Genomic DNA, 18218 nt, shown 5'->3' on the forward strand with positions numbered 1-18218 from the left:
TATACAAATGCAATAAATAAATAAATTCTTCACAGCCACAGCTATTAAATGCTTTGGTTTTCTGCAACTACGATTATTTGTTTAACAATAGTGACAATCGATGGCCTTCCAGCACTATGAGAATATGATGTTTTGGGGCCATTCCAAGATGGGGGCCAAGATTCAGTGCATCCACTATCCCTCTTGAAAGACTGACCCCGGGTGGCAGTCTTTTGGAAAAGTAACCAAGACCTGATGTGATTCAACCATGAGATCACATGTTAAAGCACTGCTTTTCTGCCAGAAGAGCATTGCATCAGCTAAAGTCCTTTAGGAGATCACCATGAAACCAACTCTGAAATTTGGACACTGAGTTGGAAGTAGAAATATGATTCCATTTAAACTCCAGGTGTTTTTCCTCTTAGTTTATGCTGGCTTTATTTGATGGCAATATTCCACATACATTTGAGTTCCGATATGGCAATCTATCTCATGCTTCTGTAACTTACTGTAGCCAACCTATTTCTGGAAAACAAACTCCTCTGTACTGAGATATAAAATACAAGTTGAAATTTGAATCCATACTGCCATTTGGTTCTTCGGGAAGCATTCAAATGCTTCTTTCTGCCCATCTCTTATCTTTATTAACTAATGCAGATAGATTAGAAAGAGAGGGTCTGTAAAGCAATTGAACAGTACTGCATACAGGTTGGATGTGGTCAATTTATATTGCTGGATTACATTCTGCTAAAATTTTTGGAGGTCTCTGCTTTAACCCTGACATGCAAGGAGCCTACTTTATAGGTTTCTGGGCATTTACATATTTTGGTTAAACAGGGGTGTAGTTGTCTAGGGTCTTGGGGGGTCTTAGACCCCTTACCTTTTTCAGAGCAGGGTCTCAGTCAGCAGGGCCCCTATGTCTCCAGCATGCTATGAGACAATCAGCATGAAAGAGAAGTGTCTTCTAACATGCTTCCTTGTCCTTTCCTGCTGATTGGAGCCAATCAGAGTGAAAGGAGGTGAAGACTCTTCACTTCCACTCAGATTACAGTTTCTGCATAATTCAGAGGAAAAATGGCTGTATTTAAATTTACAAGCTATCGTGAGATCGCTAAGCATAACCTTAAAGGTGAAGCAAGTTTCTTGTGTTATGTTTGCAAAGAAACTTATTAGTTTTTGCTGATCTAGTCACTAAAAGCAAGCTGATAATGTATATACCTGTGACAGAGATACATTCAAGAATTCCACCATCCCCCCTTTTTATGTTATTTTACTTCAAAATACCTTGTGAATCTTTTTAAAACCCCAGTTTGCTGAAAAATGCAAATGCTTTCTGAATCTCTCTTTTCCAGTTAGGCTCCTCATTGAATAATGTCCTTAATCCAGATTCCTGACTGGATACAATACTGTTATGAGCATGGGGGTTGGGATGGATGAATCCTGTGGGTCCCCTTCCAGCCTCTGATTTGGAATCCTGTGCCTTGGAATGAGGAACTCGCTCTGCTGGTCAGATGAGTCTCTTTTGTTAAGATAATAGAGTGGCCAGGTAGGATAATGGGTCTATCAGTTGCCCAGCAACTGCTGAATGGGCCAGTAAGACCCTTTTGTCATTGAAACTCTTCAAGAGAGCCTCCCCCTCCCTCCTGGAGCCTATGAGAGGTTTGTGTTTTTAGTTGTGTCTAGAGAAAGGCTGTTAACTGGAGGCAGGCAGAGAGACTGGCTCTCTGCACCATGGCATTTGGGGTGCCTCCTGTAATACAGATGGAAAAGCTGGATATTGGACTGCTGATGCCTTGAACCCCCCTCCATCTTAAGTTCAGGTTGGAATGTGTGTAAATAAATAAATCATATTTCATAAAGACACCGCAGTCTCCGCTGACCTTCTTCCCAAAGGAAACCAAACCCTGGATGAGCGCAGGGACCCCTGAGATCTCGCCGCTCGGAGATTGGGGAGGCGTGCAACAATACTTTTTAAGGAATGAAAACCTAAACAAGGTATTCTCACAGAGAGTTTACTCTTATCAGATGAACAGGAAAGACAATCATATATACTTAACGTTAAAAATAAAGGGCATATTTCAATGGAGGCTACATGAACTTCCGGTTTCACTGAGGTAAACGTGACAGAAGCACACAATTGTTCTCTTATATCCTATTATTTCCCCTGGGAATGAATATGAAAAATGCTAATGACTACCTTTTATATTGTTCACATCTAACCTGTGCCCTCATCTTCATAACTCACATTTTCCTTCACTGAGGGATTCTTAGTGCATTCTCTCCTACATGTGCTCACACCATGGAGTCACTATACATCTTTTCAAATATTCAGTCTCATAACTGAACATGAATGTGCATGCAGGGGTATTATATTGGCAGGCCCCACTTCAACCTATGTGTATTCATTTGAACAGCCGAAGGCAACTGTATGTGTGTTGAGCTCTCAGTGTGATCGGGAACCCCAAAAAGGAAAGTTCCAGATTACACAACAAGAGCCCTACACACTCACAAGTTGGAGGCTCTCTTGAGACACATGTTGGCTGGGTGTGGGGACAGTAGGCATGATTTTGCTTCCTTCCCCCACTTTTATTTTGTCTGGAAAGAGCTTGAATGATTTAGCTGCACCCAATCAATAACCCACAATGAAAAAATATGTGCACCACTTTTCAGATGTTACAAAACACACATTTTCCTTCATAAACAGTTTAATCTCAGGGTAGGAAATGGTATAATCTCACATGAAGCAATCTAGACAATAAAGCAATCTTTAGGGAAATGGAAGAGAGAGGCAACATTTCACAATATACGGAATTCATGCATCATCTTTAGCACCGTCTAGGAAAAAACCCTTTCCGTTTCCTTTTTCCCCATTTGGTGCTGATGCCATGCAGTTCAGCATAGGAAGCTTTGGGGTGGTTTTGATTATTGGAAGAACCATTAACTGTACTGTAAACAGACTGCAGGAGAATGTCTCTTAACACACAAACTTCTGCTTTTAGTTAGTATCTGAATTTATAGTGCCTCAGGGTAAATAGCGAACTTGGATTTTTCCCTCTCAGTCAATATTTGCACTCAAGTCAATAAATCTTCATATGGGCCACAAAACAGAAACCAGTAATTGTTTAATACCAACTTGGCTTCCATTATAAAGGGTAAAGGAAGATTTCAATCTCCCAGTTTCCTTTGCATCTGGAAAAACTTTCAACCATTCAGTGTAATCTGTTTGCCTTTAGGCCCCATCTTGGTTATGGATCTTATTCCTGCTCCATCTATAATTACTATACAACATGCAAACAGCCTTTACCTTAGAATTAGAGCTTGGAACCAATGTCAGTGTGAGCCCAGAGAACAGCAAAGACATTAAAATGGCATCACCTTGAATGTCACAAGGCCTGTCGACTCCTATAATCTATAAGGCTGTTACTCCTCTGTGAGGAAACCTTGACAAGAATCCCAGAGGAAAGGAAATAGGAAGGGAGGGAGCTATTATTCAGTAATCAGAAAGATGGTCCTGTGCAAGCATTCAATAGTTAAAGAGGAATACTGAATGATGGATTAAGGATATTCTTCAATGAGAAGCCTTTGGAAAAATTGTCTACAACCTGTGTGGAAAAGATATAATACAAAGACCCATAGTTGCAGGAATGTTGCAAGTTGTCTCCCAGTCCTGTTCACGAACACTGTCTGTAAGATTCTTTATAGTAAAACATCTGTCTTAATGGAATAGAACTTAAGGCTGACATCAGAATGGACAAATGATACAAGAATTAAAAGGCAAATGTAAACTAGATGCTGTGGGCTTGATTCCATTGCTTTCTTTTAATCAGACAGCAGCCTACAGCTCTGTGGGACACATACTGTACATCTGCAGGATATGCCCACTAGTTGAAGGATGCACAGTTTGTATAGGTAAGGATAATGGAGAAAAGGGGAACATTCTATCTATGTACAATATGCCATTTTTGTGCATGAATAATACAAACAAGGTTGGATGCAGCAAACTTACAAAAAATAAATATCTCTCAGTTGCTGAAGGGCATCTGTCATCTTGATTCATACTGAAGAACTTGTGCCAATTTTCAAGTTCATAATTTCTCAGCAGCATAAGATGATGAATTATGATTCTTGAGTGCAAGTTCATGAAATCCTGGGTCCTGTGCAACATGCAATTAATTTTCATTGGCTCTATTTTCAGTTTTGCCCAATGTGCTGGAGATCGGAAGCATAGAGAGTGCTATTTACAGCAGGGCTTTCCTGTACCAGGTACATACACCACTGTGATTTTCTGATAAAAGAGGGAGATGATTTGTTCACTTTCAACAGGATAGGATTAGATGTTATCATACCTAGATAAATGACTGGACTTATAAAAGCTGGACAATATATTTCCAAGAGATAAAGCAGTCTTCTAACAGTAACATATGAACTACCTGTGTGAACATGAATTAATTATCAGCGCTTAAGTGGCCAGCCATTAGCACGTTGCCTTTATAACATGCTATGCCCAAGTTAAAATTAACTGCACACACAGGATGGCCTGTGGTTTCTACCATTCATTAAAAATGTACCTTCTTCTGGGAAATTTCAGTTTACAAAGTAAGTAGGATCAGTTCCTTGTTATTAAAATGAAAGGTTTTTCCTTAAAGCAGCCTTCACCAACCTGGTGACCTCCAGATGTTTTGGACTACAGCTCCCACCAGGCCCATGCTGGCAACCACAGAACTGGGCATTTTCACTGTCAAATTGTCAACTAGCTGTAATTAACAAAAACGCATTTTGACAATTATGCACAACACATTGCAATGTTAGATGAATTCACTCATTCCCAAGTAGTAACTTACCATAGTGCTAATGTAATCAGTAATGCAGTCGCAAATTCAGAAGTGCAGGATCCCTTCAGAATAGTCTCAGCCATGTCCACCTCACAGCCACACTTCCTTCTTAGATTACACAACCTTCTAAAATTAAAGAGTAATCTGGCCAGGCTTGAATACTGCTTTCTGCTTCTCTATCACTGTCATTATTTGATTGTCCTTTCTCGCTGTCAGAGATATTGCTTGAATTACTGGATTCAGTGTCTACACATTTTTCTCCTGCTGCTATCAAACTGCTTGATGATGCCAATGGGATACTATCATCAGGATTCACTGTCTCTTCTTCTGCAATTACAGAATTCTAACTTTCCACAGCTTGTGATTTTGAAGTAGGAACACTTTTTATTCTGATTGGTTCTAATCAGCAGGAAACAACAAAGAAGCAAGTTAGAAGACTCTTCCCAGTGGCTAACACACTCTCCTTTCATGCTGATTGGCTCATAGGACCATGGAGACACAGGGACCCTGCTGGAACCTGGCTCCCAAACATGAAAGGGGTCTAAGACTCCTTGAGACTCTGGACAACTACACTCCCAAATGGAATCAGCAGGGAAGCTGATGTTCAGTAATACCCTGTTCAACTGGCGGGAAGAATTTTACTCCTCTTCGTGATCCTCATGTTTCTAATCAGATTCAGGTAAGTGGAAAAACTCTCTTACCATTCAGTAGAACAACCAAACTGCCCCAGGGTCAGCTCACTCTGGATGTAGGGAACTACTTTCCTAGAGGTCCTAATAGCTCGGGATTCTGCCACAAGTTAAGGTATCATCTAAATCCTAACCGAGGCACCACTGTGAGCAATTCCCACCCTCCTACCATGTAAGTTTGGGTTGCAGATTGGTGGATGGGCTGCAGCAAGAGTTGGACATAGGATAGCTGTTAGGATCCACTTTTTTAAGCTTACCCATCAATCATTCTAAGTAGGTTTTCTTGTATTTTGTGTGGACTTTGGTGCCTTAATTCCATCATTTGGCATACTTAATATAAAACCTATTTTATTTTAGACTGAGTATATTCTTCTATTTTTTAAAACTGCCAAACAGAGAACTGAACTGACATAGTAATAAGATAAGTCCAAAACACATCAATCAGGGATTCTCAACAGCTTCCAAGAATCACTTAGTAAAAATTCATAATGTTTAAGTTGATCCTGGGTTATTTTTCTTCTGCTTCCATCCTTCCTGAACACTGTTAAGCAATCCCCGTTCCTCCCCCACCCCCACCCCCACCCCCAGCCCTGCCTGCACCCCCACCGACACTGCTGTCTCAGTGAAGAGCTGACATTCAGGTGTACACCTAATATGTTTAAGTGTACACCTAAAATGTGTCAAACACTTGTGGAACATATTAGGCCCTAGAAGCCTGTCATTATGCTTGCAAAGAGACTCAAGCAGAGTTATAGAAAGCCTAATGGAAACTAATCTGCAGATCTTGAGTTGAGTTTTCTTTGTAAAAGATAAGGTACAACGTGAATTAATGTTGTATTATTTTGTGACATGGTTTGCCAGGTGACTGGCTGTATATCAGTCTGGGTGTATATCAGTCTGGGTGTTTCCACTCTGATTTTGTGTGTAGCTTTGAGGGCATATTCATGAAGGTGAGGGGGAGAGTTTACTGATTAGCATTCTACTGCCAATGCAACAGAATTAGAGCAATCTTCTCCATTCCGGCATTCTCTACATGGTTCAGACTAAAACTCTCATCAACCTTCACATGTGATGGAAGTTGTCATTCATTCATTCACTAGAGATCACTCGTGGCAGAGTAAGATTGTCTTCCAAGATAAGGTATTTAACAGTGAGTCCATAAGTGACTGTGGAGGCCAATTCTGGATCCACACAACTTCCCACAGTGAAGACATAGGTTTCCAGATGGAAGATGGTCGCAATGAGGATTTGTTTGACATGCCTTCTGCTTGGCTTGTTTGTCCCGTTTGTCCTGTGTTCGTGCCTCTTCAAAGTCCACAGCACCTTTGATAATAGCCAACCTCCATTCGCGACGTTCATGGGCCAAGACTTCCCAGTTCTCAATGTTCATCTTACATTTTTTTAGATTCACTTTAAGAACATCTTTAAACCTCTTTTGCTGTCCACCGATATTCTGTTTTCCATCCTTAAGTTGGGAGTAAAGTAGCTGCTTTGGAAGACAGTGATCAGGCATTTGAACAACATAGCCGGTCCAGCGAAAATAAAACAGCCGATATCATAATGCCGTTGTATAAATCTATGGTGCGGCCGCATTTGGAATACTGTGTACAGTTCTGGTCACCTCATCTCAAAAAGGATATTATAGAGTTGGAAAAGGTTCAGAGGGCAACCAGAATGATCAAGGGGATGGAGCGACTCCCTTACGAGGAAAGGTTGCAGCATTTGGGGCTTTTTAGTTTAGAGAAAAGGCAGGTCAGAGGAGACATGATAGAAGTGTATAAAATTATGCATGGCATTGAGAAAGTGGATAGAGAGAATTTTTTCTCCCTCTCTCATGGACTCGTGGACATTCAAAGAAGCTGAATGTTGGAAGATTCAGGACAGACAAAAGGAAGTACTTCTTTACTCAGCGCATAGTTAAACTATGGAATTTGCTCCCACAAGACACAGTAATGGCCACCAACTTGGATGGCTTTAAAAGATTAGACAAATTCATGGAGGACAGGGCTATCAATGGCTACTAGCCATGGTGGCTGTGCTCTGCCACCCTAGTCAGAGGCAGCATGCTTCTGAAAACCAGTTGCCGGAAGCCTCAGGAGGGGAGAGTGTTCTTGCACTCGGGTCCTGCTTGCGGGCTTCCCCCAGGCACCTGGTTGGCCACTGTGAGAACAGGATACTGGACTAGATGGGCCACCGGCCTGATCCAGGAGGCTCTTCTTATGTTCTTATGTAGTTGATGTTGAAGGATCATTGTTTCAACACTGGTAGTCTTTGCTTCTTCCAAAACGCTAACATTAGTTCATCTGTTTTCCCAAGTAATTTGCAGAATTTTCCGGAGGCAGAATTGGTGGAATCTTTCAAGAAGTTGGGAGTGGAGTTTATAAATGGTCCATGTTTCACAGGCGTACAGTAAGGTCGGTAGTACAATGGCTTTGTAAATAAGCATTTTGGTGTCCCCGCAAATATCCCGATCTTCGAACACTCTACGATTCATTCGGGAGAATGTGGCACTCGCAGAGCTCAGACGATGTTGAATTTCAGCATCAATGTCAGCTTTTATAGAGAGATGGCTGCCAAGATAGGGGAAGTGATCAATGTTCTCCAGCGTCACACCATTAAGCTGGACTGATGTCTGGAGAACACCAGGCTGAGAAAGTCTGCACTATGGTCAAGCTAAGCTGTAACTGACAGAATGTGGTTTGCTCCATCTGGCAATTAGGCGACTGCTATAATGTTCTTCGGGAGCTGATGTCTATTGTCTTCTGCTTGCCCTATTGAGATTGTGACCTTTTCTGTTTTCTTAGACAGCAGAGATCTATTGCTTTGTATTCTGGCAAAAGGAGGCTGCTGGGTGCTGAGTGAGGAGCGGAGGCTTCTGTTCAGAAGGAGCTACAACCCACTTTGCAGACCAGGATGTGATAGCTTCTAAGGAACCCAGTAATCAGTGATTTCCAGCACTACTCTGTGCTGAGAGTAGTTTCCATGGCATTATAATTCATGTCATCTCTGGCCACTCCAGCTATAGACATCTGAGGAATTCTGCCAAGGCATTCAGGTGACTGAGCATGGCTATCCAGTAAAGGACTGCACATTGAGGTTGCCTTTTTGTCAGACTCTATTAAATTGAGTTACTTTTGGTTAATGTCTCTCAATTGCTCTTTTGCTAATTGACCCAACCAGCCTAAGTACTAGCTTAGGCTGATGGATGTTGCAGTCCAAATCAGCCTGAGAGCACCAGATGAGGGAAGGCTGGCCTAGTGCATGGGGGCGAGTAGAGAAAACTACAGCAGCCATGAACCTTGCTTGAAGTATATTTATGTGAGAGGCAATGGCAATCTAGAAGGAACATAGGGGATCTAAAGAGACTCGTTTCTAATAGCACAACTCACTGCAGGCTTGTGTGTGTGGCTGGGTTTGTGGTGGGATCACATGAGGCATCTAAAGAAGGATCTATTCCCCCCACCCCCCATTCAAATCTTTTAAAACTATTTCTCCATCCCTATAGGGACCTATCCAAATGACCCTCTGAATCTCAGACACATTCTTCAGACAGGGAGGGGCAGCAGATCCTTATGAAATATCAGACTCAGATTTCATTGTGCCAAGTAATGGACTAAAAAGCTTGGGGTTTCTGCTGGATAAAAATAGCACACATACACATACAGTGTAACTAAAGAGAGAGAAGAAATGTGTGTTTCTGGTAGGAAAATGTATCTTAATACAGAAACATGGTACCATTGTGTAATTAGGGGGAACCAAAAAGAGCATTCCTGACATGCGATCTTTGTCAACCAAGAGGAACTTCTAATTACAAAATTGTATGTTTCTTCATCTGGTTTCCCTGTAAATGCTTCCCCTGCAACAACAAAAAATCCTTAGCTTTCCACAGAGGGAGAGCATAAAGTAGGTCACAGGGGGAACATGCCATTCCTAGACTGGAAGGAAGCCATTGATAGCCCCAGATGAGTGATGTCTATCCAGCACTACAGTCTTGTCAGAATATGATGTCCTACCCCCACCCTTTCCTTCTCAACATCCCACTCTCAGTACCCCAGCAGGAAAAGAGGCAGCTGTGACTCCTCTGGCATAGTTTCAGTGTTTTACAGCTGTAATAACCACATGTACAAAGATTCGGGGGGAGGGGATTTCCTCCAACCGCAGGATTCCTGAGGTACTTTTATAAACAGATAGATGTGTATAGTTCTTGGTACTGTATGAATTACCTTATAATGGGCACATATTTATTGATTCTCTGAAAAACGTATGTTCCCCTGACCATGTGACCTAATTGTCAAACATATAAACTAATGGCATTGTTGGATGGTTACAACAATTTGTGACTATGTCCAAAGTGATAAAAAATACTAAGGAAGTGTTTTGAACAAACAATAATTGTAACAGTCTCTATGAGCAGTACTGACAGTAGGTGGGCAGCCTGATGATAATATGTGACATCCCGGAATCAAACTGGACAAATTGTATGTGTGGTAGCTTAATATTAAGTAAAGAAACTCTATGCTGTGATGGTGGCATTATTTCACGTGCATCTTGTAAAATAAGTTGCTCAAGCATATGAAAGAGGGTAAAAATTATCTTAAATCAACATTGCTACAAAAAGGTGTATATTCTAAAAGGGGAGAAATACAGACCTAGATTTCTAGGTATTTGACATTCTCCAATCATGAAATCAGCTATGATAAAACAGAGTTTCATAAACCAAATTCTGTTTCACTAGCATGAATCTGAATTATCAATCCTATGCACATTCTGTCAGTTTCTAATTTTTTCAATCTTGCTTCATACCGAATGTGCTTCAAAAACTGATTACATTAAATGAGGCTAACTACATTGCCTATCAACTTTTACTTTTTTATGTCTGAATAAATGTGACTAAAAAGCAATACCATTTTTTTTAAAAAAAATCAGGTATGTGACTTTCTTCCATGCCAATGAACATACAATTTAATCACTGTAATTAATGTACATTGGTTAGCCTGTGACTGATTTCAGAAAGAAGAAAAAAGTACCTTAGCTAGTGGGGAGCTCTTAACAACCAATTTTATTACACATAAAGACTCAGTTAGATTTTTTAATTTGGCAGTAGTTTACACAGTCACATTCACTGGAACATTGCGCTCAGGCACATAAATTGGTATATAAAATATTAAAAGTTCAGTATTTGAATATGGAGTCATCAGATCTGCACACAAGCAACCCGTGTGGGATCTTTTGTACATTCTGTTTTACAAAAATCTGATGATAAACAATGATTTAATGTTAACAATGAAGTTCAACAAACTATTGAGCAGAGTTTCATACATGCAAACACCTTTCACTTGTGGGACAGTCTTACCCCTCCCCCTTTACTAGCAGCTTGTACTAGAATTTTGTATAAGGAAGCCTTTTCCTCTTCATACACACAAACCCAGCAGAAGAAGCACCTCCCTGTGGTATGATCCCACATTGCTGGGGAACGTGTGTAACTATTACAATTCACAACCATGTGCCATCTAATCACATATGTCTGTCCTGACCAATCAGCACCCTCCTAGTAGATTGCAAACAAGTGAGGAAGGACTATGCAATTAGCCTGTTGTTGTGATATTCACACATATTTCCCAATGGCACAGGATCTAAGCTATTCCCACATCTCTGGATGTGTGTGGGAGAAGAGGGCCAAAAAGAAAGTCATATCTAGTTATTTTGGGCCAGGTGTGCAAACTCTTCAACATGTAATAAACTGTGGCCACTGCCCATCACAACTAGGTGCTGATTTCAATAGGCTTTTAATTCTATGATGGAATGTGACCCAAGTTTCTGAACATGTCATTATTCTGTGGGTGGTTATTTCCCTTCTGCTGGATTCTGGCCACAGTTATTCTGCAAGGATGTTTTTTCTCATGTTTAGAGGGGCTTTTCGTTAAGAGTTATGACAACTCCTTGAAATTTAAGATATTCCCCTTAAATATATTTCACTACAGTCAGGATCTGTAGAGAAGGCACATGGAAAAGCAGCCAGTTTTACATTCTAGTTGCAACTCCTCATCCCAGTGCAGAGAATCTACCAATCTTCAGGAATAGCTGTCAGAGGGTGGCCTAAAAAGCCCTGGTGTCTTTTGGATCCTTGGCCAATGGAATTAGCATCATCATTGAATTCATAGCATTAAGAGTTAATTTATGCCAGCTACAGATCCTGAAAGTGTCCAGCTGTCTTCAACAGCTACATAAAGGAATATTCAGTATCAATAGCTTCTGTCTTAACAGGTGATGAACATATATTTCTATACATACATACATACACACATACATACATGTTTTCAGGTCCCAAGCTGATTTTACATTCATCATATATATCTAAGATAAGAATTCAGGTCCAAAACGTCTTGGCTGTGACAAATCATGGTTTCTACTCACTTGTTACTGGCTCACTAAGAAGCAAGTAGATTTACAAGCAAATAGGGGGTAGATCTGCAAGGCACATGCAACTCTCCTGGAAGCACAGCTCTCTGCTCATGGATATACATGGGAGGGCCAGTGGCAGGAAATGGAGTAGCACACACAAAGAATGGAGGGAGAATGCAGTGAGTGACCAGACCATGTCCTTAAATCTAATTTAATAACAAGGATGCTTTTGCTCCGTAAGATGGTGATTAGAAAATAAAGGAGAGTCTTAACTGGTAGGGTATATTATGCAATCTCTGGTGACAGTTTGAAAATAAACTGGAAGTTGTACCTTTCCCTACATGGTGCCATTGCTCTTGGACACTTTGCAAATAGCCTGCCACTCAAGATTTTAGCTTTATGCATATTAAAGTTAACCCAAGCAGTAGTCTTGCTGTATGTTTTGGATTCCTAAATAGGAAAAAAATCACAACTCAAGAAAAGAATCTTAAAACTGAAGTTAAGATGTCATCACAGAAATTTCAGTGTTAACACAACAATCCAGATCACTGAAATGCTTGGTTGATTGCCTTTTTTTGGTATTTCAGAATGTATCTTAATTTGAAATGTTCTTGCACAGTTATATTTCTCAGAATTCTTATCAACAGTAGATCTCGTAAAAAGCACTGTCGTGAAAATTAAGACAGTATTGATGATCTGGATAAAAATGGCTCTATGTTTTCTGCACAGGTTTAAAACAGAAAACAATGGAATGGAAAGAAAGCAACAGGGCTGCCAATAATCCTATAATCTACAGAATGTTCCTTCTTTCATAACACATTAGCTCCTTAGAGCAATTCTCCCAGAGATCAGACAGAGGGGGAGGGAGAGGATGCTCACCTCATTTTCATACAACACACTTGCACAACCCCTGTTAAAGATAAAGTTAGTGATCCAAAATCAATTAGATGCAAATTAGTTTTTTAAACCATTCTGAGAACATAAGAGTCTGCTGGTGATGGTCACAAACGTTGTTGTTATGTGCCTTCAAGTCAATTATGACTTATGGCGACCGTATGAATCAGTGACCTCCAAGAGCATCTCTCATGAACCACCCTGTTCAGACTTTGTAAGTTCAGGTCTGTGCTTCCTTGATGGAATCAATCCATCTCTTGTTTGGCCTTCCTCTTTTCTACTCCCTTCTGTTTTCCCCAGCAAAGATCCTCAAATACAAAGATGTATCACTGAACACTAAAGTCAGGATCATGCAGACCATGGTATTCCCGATCTCTATGTACGGATGTGAAAGTTGGACAGTGAAAAAAGTGGATAAGAATTGTGCTGTTGAAATGTGCTGTTGGAGGAAAGTTTTGCAGATACCATGGACTGCAAAAAAGACAAACTGGGTGTTAGAACAAATTAAACCAGAACTATCACTAGAAGCTAAAATGACGAAACTGAGGTTAGAATACTTTGGACGTATAATGAGAAGACATGATTCACTAGAAAAGATAATAATGCTTGGGAAAACAGAAGGGAGTAGAAAAGAGGAAGACCAAACAAAAGATGGATTGACTCTATAAAGGAAACCACAGACCTGAAGTTACAAGATCTGAACAGGGTGGTTTACAACAGATGCTATAGGAGGTGGCTGATTCATAGTGTTTCCATAAGTCGTAAATGACTTGAATGCACATAACATGCACACAAAGTCATAGAAATGTCTTTAGAATTGTGGCACTAGTGTTCCTTGAAGTATAGCACCTCATTGTCAGAAGACATAACCTTTTAAAAAAAATTCAGGCCACATGCAATTTGATTTTCTATCATGGAAAGAGGAAACTAGCTACCTAACCTTTACACATCATTGTGCTGTGATTTTTGTGCCTGCTCTTGCCAAGATATAAATCACTTTTCTTCCTGGTGTCAAGAAATGTAGTGCATTACATTAATCACAGGAAACTTTCAAAGAGGAAGTAAGGGGAAATCCCAAATATGAAAGACAAGAGCAGAGGCAATGCTTGATGAAATAACCCCTGATTTCTCAGTACCTGGTCCTCATTTCCAGATTTTATTACTTACCTGTGAAAAATTGCAGAGATGAAATGAAGCTATTGCTGAAATACAGGCAACAGATCTTCCTTGGAGAAGCATTCCTAATGCTCTCCATTGATCTAGCATAACAGAGGAAATTAAAATGCTAAAAGTTTCACAGAATACCTCTTCTTTTGGAACTGTATTTCAGTCTGGTCATAGCTTCAGATTAAGTCTATAATATATTGTAGAATAAATATTAATATCCTCTTGTACTTAGTCATTTTGCACTGAAGTTACTATGTTCCATTTCTTGAGTTTCCTTTCACTATCACAGCCAGAAGCTTAGGAATTGCCTCTGTGAGTTGTGATCTCATGCTGAAATGACATGTGTAATAACCAGAGCTTGGAAAAGTTAATTTTGTAAACTATAACTTCCATCAGCCCCAGCAAGCATGGCCACTGGATTGGGCTAATGGGAATTGTAGTTCAAAAAAGTAACTTTTCCAAGCTCTGGTAATAATGTGATCACAGCAGGGAGGCCAACCACCCAAATTATGCATTTCCATCCAGCAGAATGCAGGCTGCCTGAGGGGAAACTATGTGTGGGGGGGCATGGCCTTGCCCATTTGGCCACATTATTTTCACATGGGACCACATAATGCGGAAGGAACTCTATGAAGCCTTAGACAAGGCTTCTTTTTTGGCAGCAGCAGGGGAGGGGAAGCCCTTAGGAAGTAATAACACAAATGAATTCCACGCAAACTTTTTAGCATCAAAACTGTAACTTTTTATAGTCAGATCACTATTGCCGCTGTTTATGGCAATAATATTTTTCTTGTCTATACCAGGATAACATTCAGTAAACATATGAAGTGGAAGGAACAGACAAATAACATTAAATAGTGGACATGTGCTGGAGAGCCCTAATTTGCCACAACTCTTTCAATGCATGTTTAGATGCTCATCTACCTTTATTTACTGCAGAAAATATTGTACCAACACCAACACAGCCAGGAGTGCCATGTACACTATGAAGCAGAACTTGCTTCTACTTACCATTGTGCAATCCAAAACCACTATGCTTTTATCTTTTATATCAGCCAAAATCAAATGAAAAAAAAGTGTATTTACTGTGAAGATGGTTACATACATGCTGAAAAAGGAACAGAAATTGATGTCCTTAGACATCAAGTCAGAGATATGTTGACATTTCCATGGGCTTAGATGAACCTAGCTTTAATTTTTCCTTTGTCGCCATAGTGAATACAGATAGTAATAGAAAAGTATTTTTCATTGTTTATACTTAAATGAGTGAATGATGTTATCAGTACAACTGCACTAAACAAATCTGTTATTAATACTCACTGCACAGGCTTATAAATAGTAATTTGTCTGGTCACTTCTGGTGAACAAAAATCCCAACTAGATGATCATACAGAGAAGCTGCTATGTAAATCATCCATTATCACTTGAAAGCATTTCTGTTTATAAAACTTCACCATCAATGACCATTCAATCCTCCTTTTCTGCCTATCGACTTGCACAGCAACTTTTTCTTGCTGTGAATCCATAAATCATAAATCCTTTTCAAATTATACAGCCAGCATGGATTTTTTGCATTCCTCAATGTTAAATTGAAAATAGCCCACGTGCCATTCTGATGCTCCCTATAAGCTCATTTCAAAACAAAACCTTACAAAACATATAGTCCTGATCTCAGAAATGCTTGCTTAACAACCCTTTAAATTTTCATGGCGATACACAAAACAATCAGACAGAATCGAGAGTAAAAAATCAGACCCCTTTTGAACTTCTTTCTGTCAGAGTTCTCATAATTTGTTGAAATTAATTAAAAATCAGCCATGTTCACAGAGCACCTGTAATCCTGACCTTTCCCTATACTCTGACCTTCATCTTCTGCAGTTTAAAAGTAAAAAAAATGCCTGGCTGATTTTTAATTAATTTAAGAAATTTTACATTGAACTCAATGATAAGGCCGGGCATGCTCAGTAAGAACCAACCGTCAGTGTTCTAAAAGCCAGACTCATAGCTGCTTGGCTTGGCTAATCAGGGGGCCACATCCATGCCAGACTTTTATTTCAATTGAGACAGTCATGGCTTTCCCCAAAGAATCCTTGGAAGTGTAGTTTGTGAAGGGTGCTGAGAGCAGATTCCTATTCCCCTGCAGAACTCCAGTGGCCAGAGTGGTTTAACAGTCAGCCGTTCTGATTGAAGCTCTGTGAGGGGAACAGGGTGTCTCCTAGCAAATCTCAGCACCCTTCACTAACCACACTTCCAAGGATTCTTTGAGAGAAGCCATGACTGTCTAAAGTGGCATAAAGGTGTGGTGTGGATGTGGCCAGAGACAGTTTTGGTTTAAATTTGGGTGGGACGCTGCATGTTCCTGCTGTAGAATAAAAAGAAGTAGGAAACACTGAAAAGCAATGATACTATTCACAATGTTTTCCTTTTAGAAAAGGGGCTTTCCCTCTGCCCAGTGCCCGCCCACCCACCCAATTTCCCTGCTCCCCTTTCCTCCCTTCACTTCCTGCCTTCCTCCTCCCCTGCCTGCCCCTCCCCCAGGTCAGTTTCACCAATCCTAAGCATGATTACACATGAATAACTCCCACTGAACCCAAAAAGTATGCAAATGATCAAACCTCCCCTCCCCTCCCGCACCCTCCTAACCTCTCCCTCTTGCCCCTTCCCTCCCTCTTACTTTGCCCCTCCCTCCCTCTCCTCATCCCCTTCCAATCCCCTCCTTCCCCCTCCCCTCTCCCCCCCTCCTCCTCCCCATGGTCAGTTTTACCTATGTTAAGCATGATTGCACTGGAGTAAATCTCATTGGACTCAATAAGCATGCAAATGATCAAACCTGCCCTCCCCTCCTCAGTCCTCCCATCACCTCCCCTTTGCCCCTTCCCTCCCCCTTCTTTTGCCCCTCCCCTTCCAATCCCCTCCTTCCATTCTCCTCTCCTCTCCTCTCCCCTCCCCCTCCCCCATGGTCAGTTTTACCTATCCTAACCATGAATGCATAGGAGTAAATCCCATTGAACTCAATAAACATGCAAATGATCAGACCTGCCTTTCCCCTCCTTCCCCTCTCCTCTCCCTTTCCCCTCCCCTCCCCTCTTCCTTCTTCCTCCTCCCCTGCCCACTCCAGCCATCCCTCCCACTCCCCCAGCCAGTTTTACCTATCCTAAGCATGATTGCACAGGAGTAAATCCCACTAAACTCAATAAACATGTAAATGATCAAACCTGCCCTTCTCCTCCCCTCCCGCCTGCTCCCCTCCCGCTTCTCCCTTCTGCCCTTCCTTCCCTTCCTCCTCCTCCCTTCCCCATCCCCTGTTGTCAGTTTCACCTATCCTAAACACGATTTCAGGGGAGTAAATCCCACTAAATTCAATAAGCATGCAAATGATCAATCCATTCTCAGCAAACTTGAATGGGATCCCATTTCTTACCTCCCGGATTATAAAGCAGAGAAATACAGTAATAGGAAAAAAAACCTTGTGGTTTAAGAATGTACCTATAGCCCACAGATACTTCTATCAAACTTTAAAAAGCAGGGAAATTGGGCAGTTATAGTGAATGCACCAGGGGAGCAGGAGACCTGACCTCCTCTCTGACATATTGTACTGCCCTACAAATTTGTCAAAATGCAAATACAATTTGGGTTGGTCTTTCACAGTCCAATCCACTTGCTGTGTAGCCTGGAAGAATTTGGTAACATGTGCCTCTGAGCATATTTTATTTATTTTATTTATTTTATTTCATTTATAAACCGCCCGTAGCTAGTAGCTCTCTGGGTGGTGTACATAACAAGGTTAAAATACAATATTACAATAAAATCAATAACAAATAGCAGCCAGATTCAAAAACTAGAGACATTAAACATGAAGCATAAAACAATCACATTAAACATTAAAATGCCATATGATGAGTGGTGGCAACACCTGCAATCAGCCCAAATAATAGAAAGAAGACATGTGCTGTGCTGATCTTGTTTCAGCAGGAAGGAAGCAACAATATTAAGATACAGTTGATATCGTTCAGATAGTCACTTTAAATATGTTTGATTTACTTTGTAATTTTAGTGAAGTTTCCTATAGTAAATCATTTTCTTTTGCTGTGAATGTGTGAAGCACAGCAACATTTTGCAAACTATACACTAAAAAAACTCCAAAATCAATTGTGGAATAATGGCACCCATTATTCTGCAAAATAGTCTCCAGTTGACATCAGGAATGTCTCAGTTTGCACATGATAAAACAGTGAGAGGTGAAATATATTGTAGC

At 40.6% G+C, this 18218-nt stretch overlaps 1 protein-coding gene across 7 annotated transcripts in view; it reads right to left on the bottom strand.

The window, feature by feature from the left end:
- Window positions 1-18218, bottom strand: part of BMPER (BMP binding endothelial regulator) — a 284815-nt gene that overhangs the window by 66688 nt on the left and 199909 nt on the right. Inside the window, exons 16-17 of one of the 7 annotated variants that reach the window (XM_061587153.1) lie at window positions 13964-14055; window positions 11758-12352 (exon numbers count right to left, since the gene is read on the bottom strand). The exons of 5 other annotated variants lie outside the window; for them this stretch is intronic. In XM_061587153.1, the coding sequence (XP_061443137.1) occupies window positions 12315-12352; window positions 13964-14055 (130 nt within the window). In that variant the 3' untranslated portion in view covers window positions 11758-12314. Of the gene's footprint in view, window positions 1-11757; window positions 12353-13963; window positions 14056-18218 lie in introns of those variants that run through there. One more of the 7 variants, XM_061587154.1, reaches the window with a different exon arrangement.

This window comes from Rhineura floridana, chromosome 10 (assembly GCF_030035675.1).
Source record: "Rhineura floridana isolate rRhiFlo1 chromosome 10, rRhiFlo1.hap2, whole genome shotgun sequence".
Taxonomy (NCBI): Eukaryota; Metazoa; Chordata; class Lepidosauria; order Squamata; family Rhineuridae; genus Rhineura; species Rhineura floridana.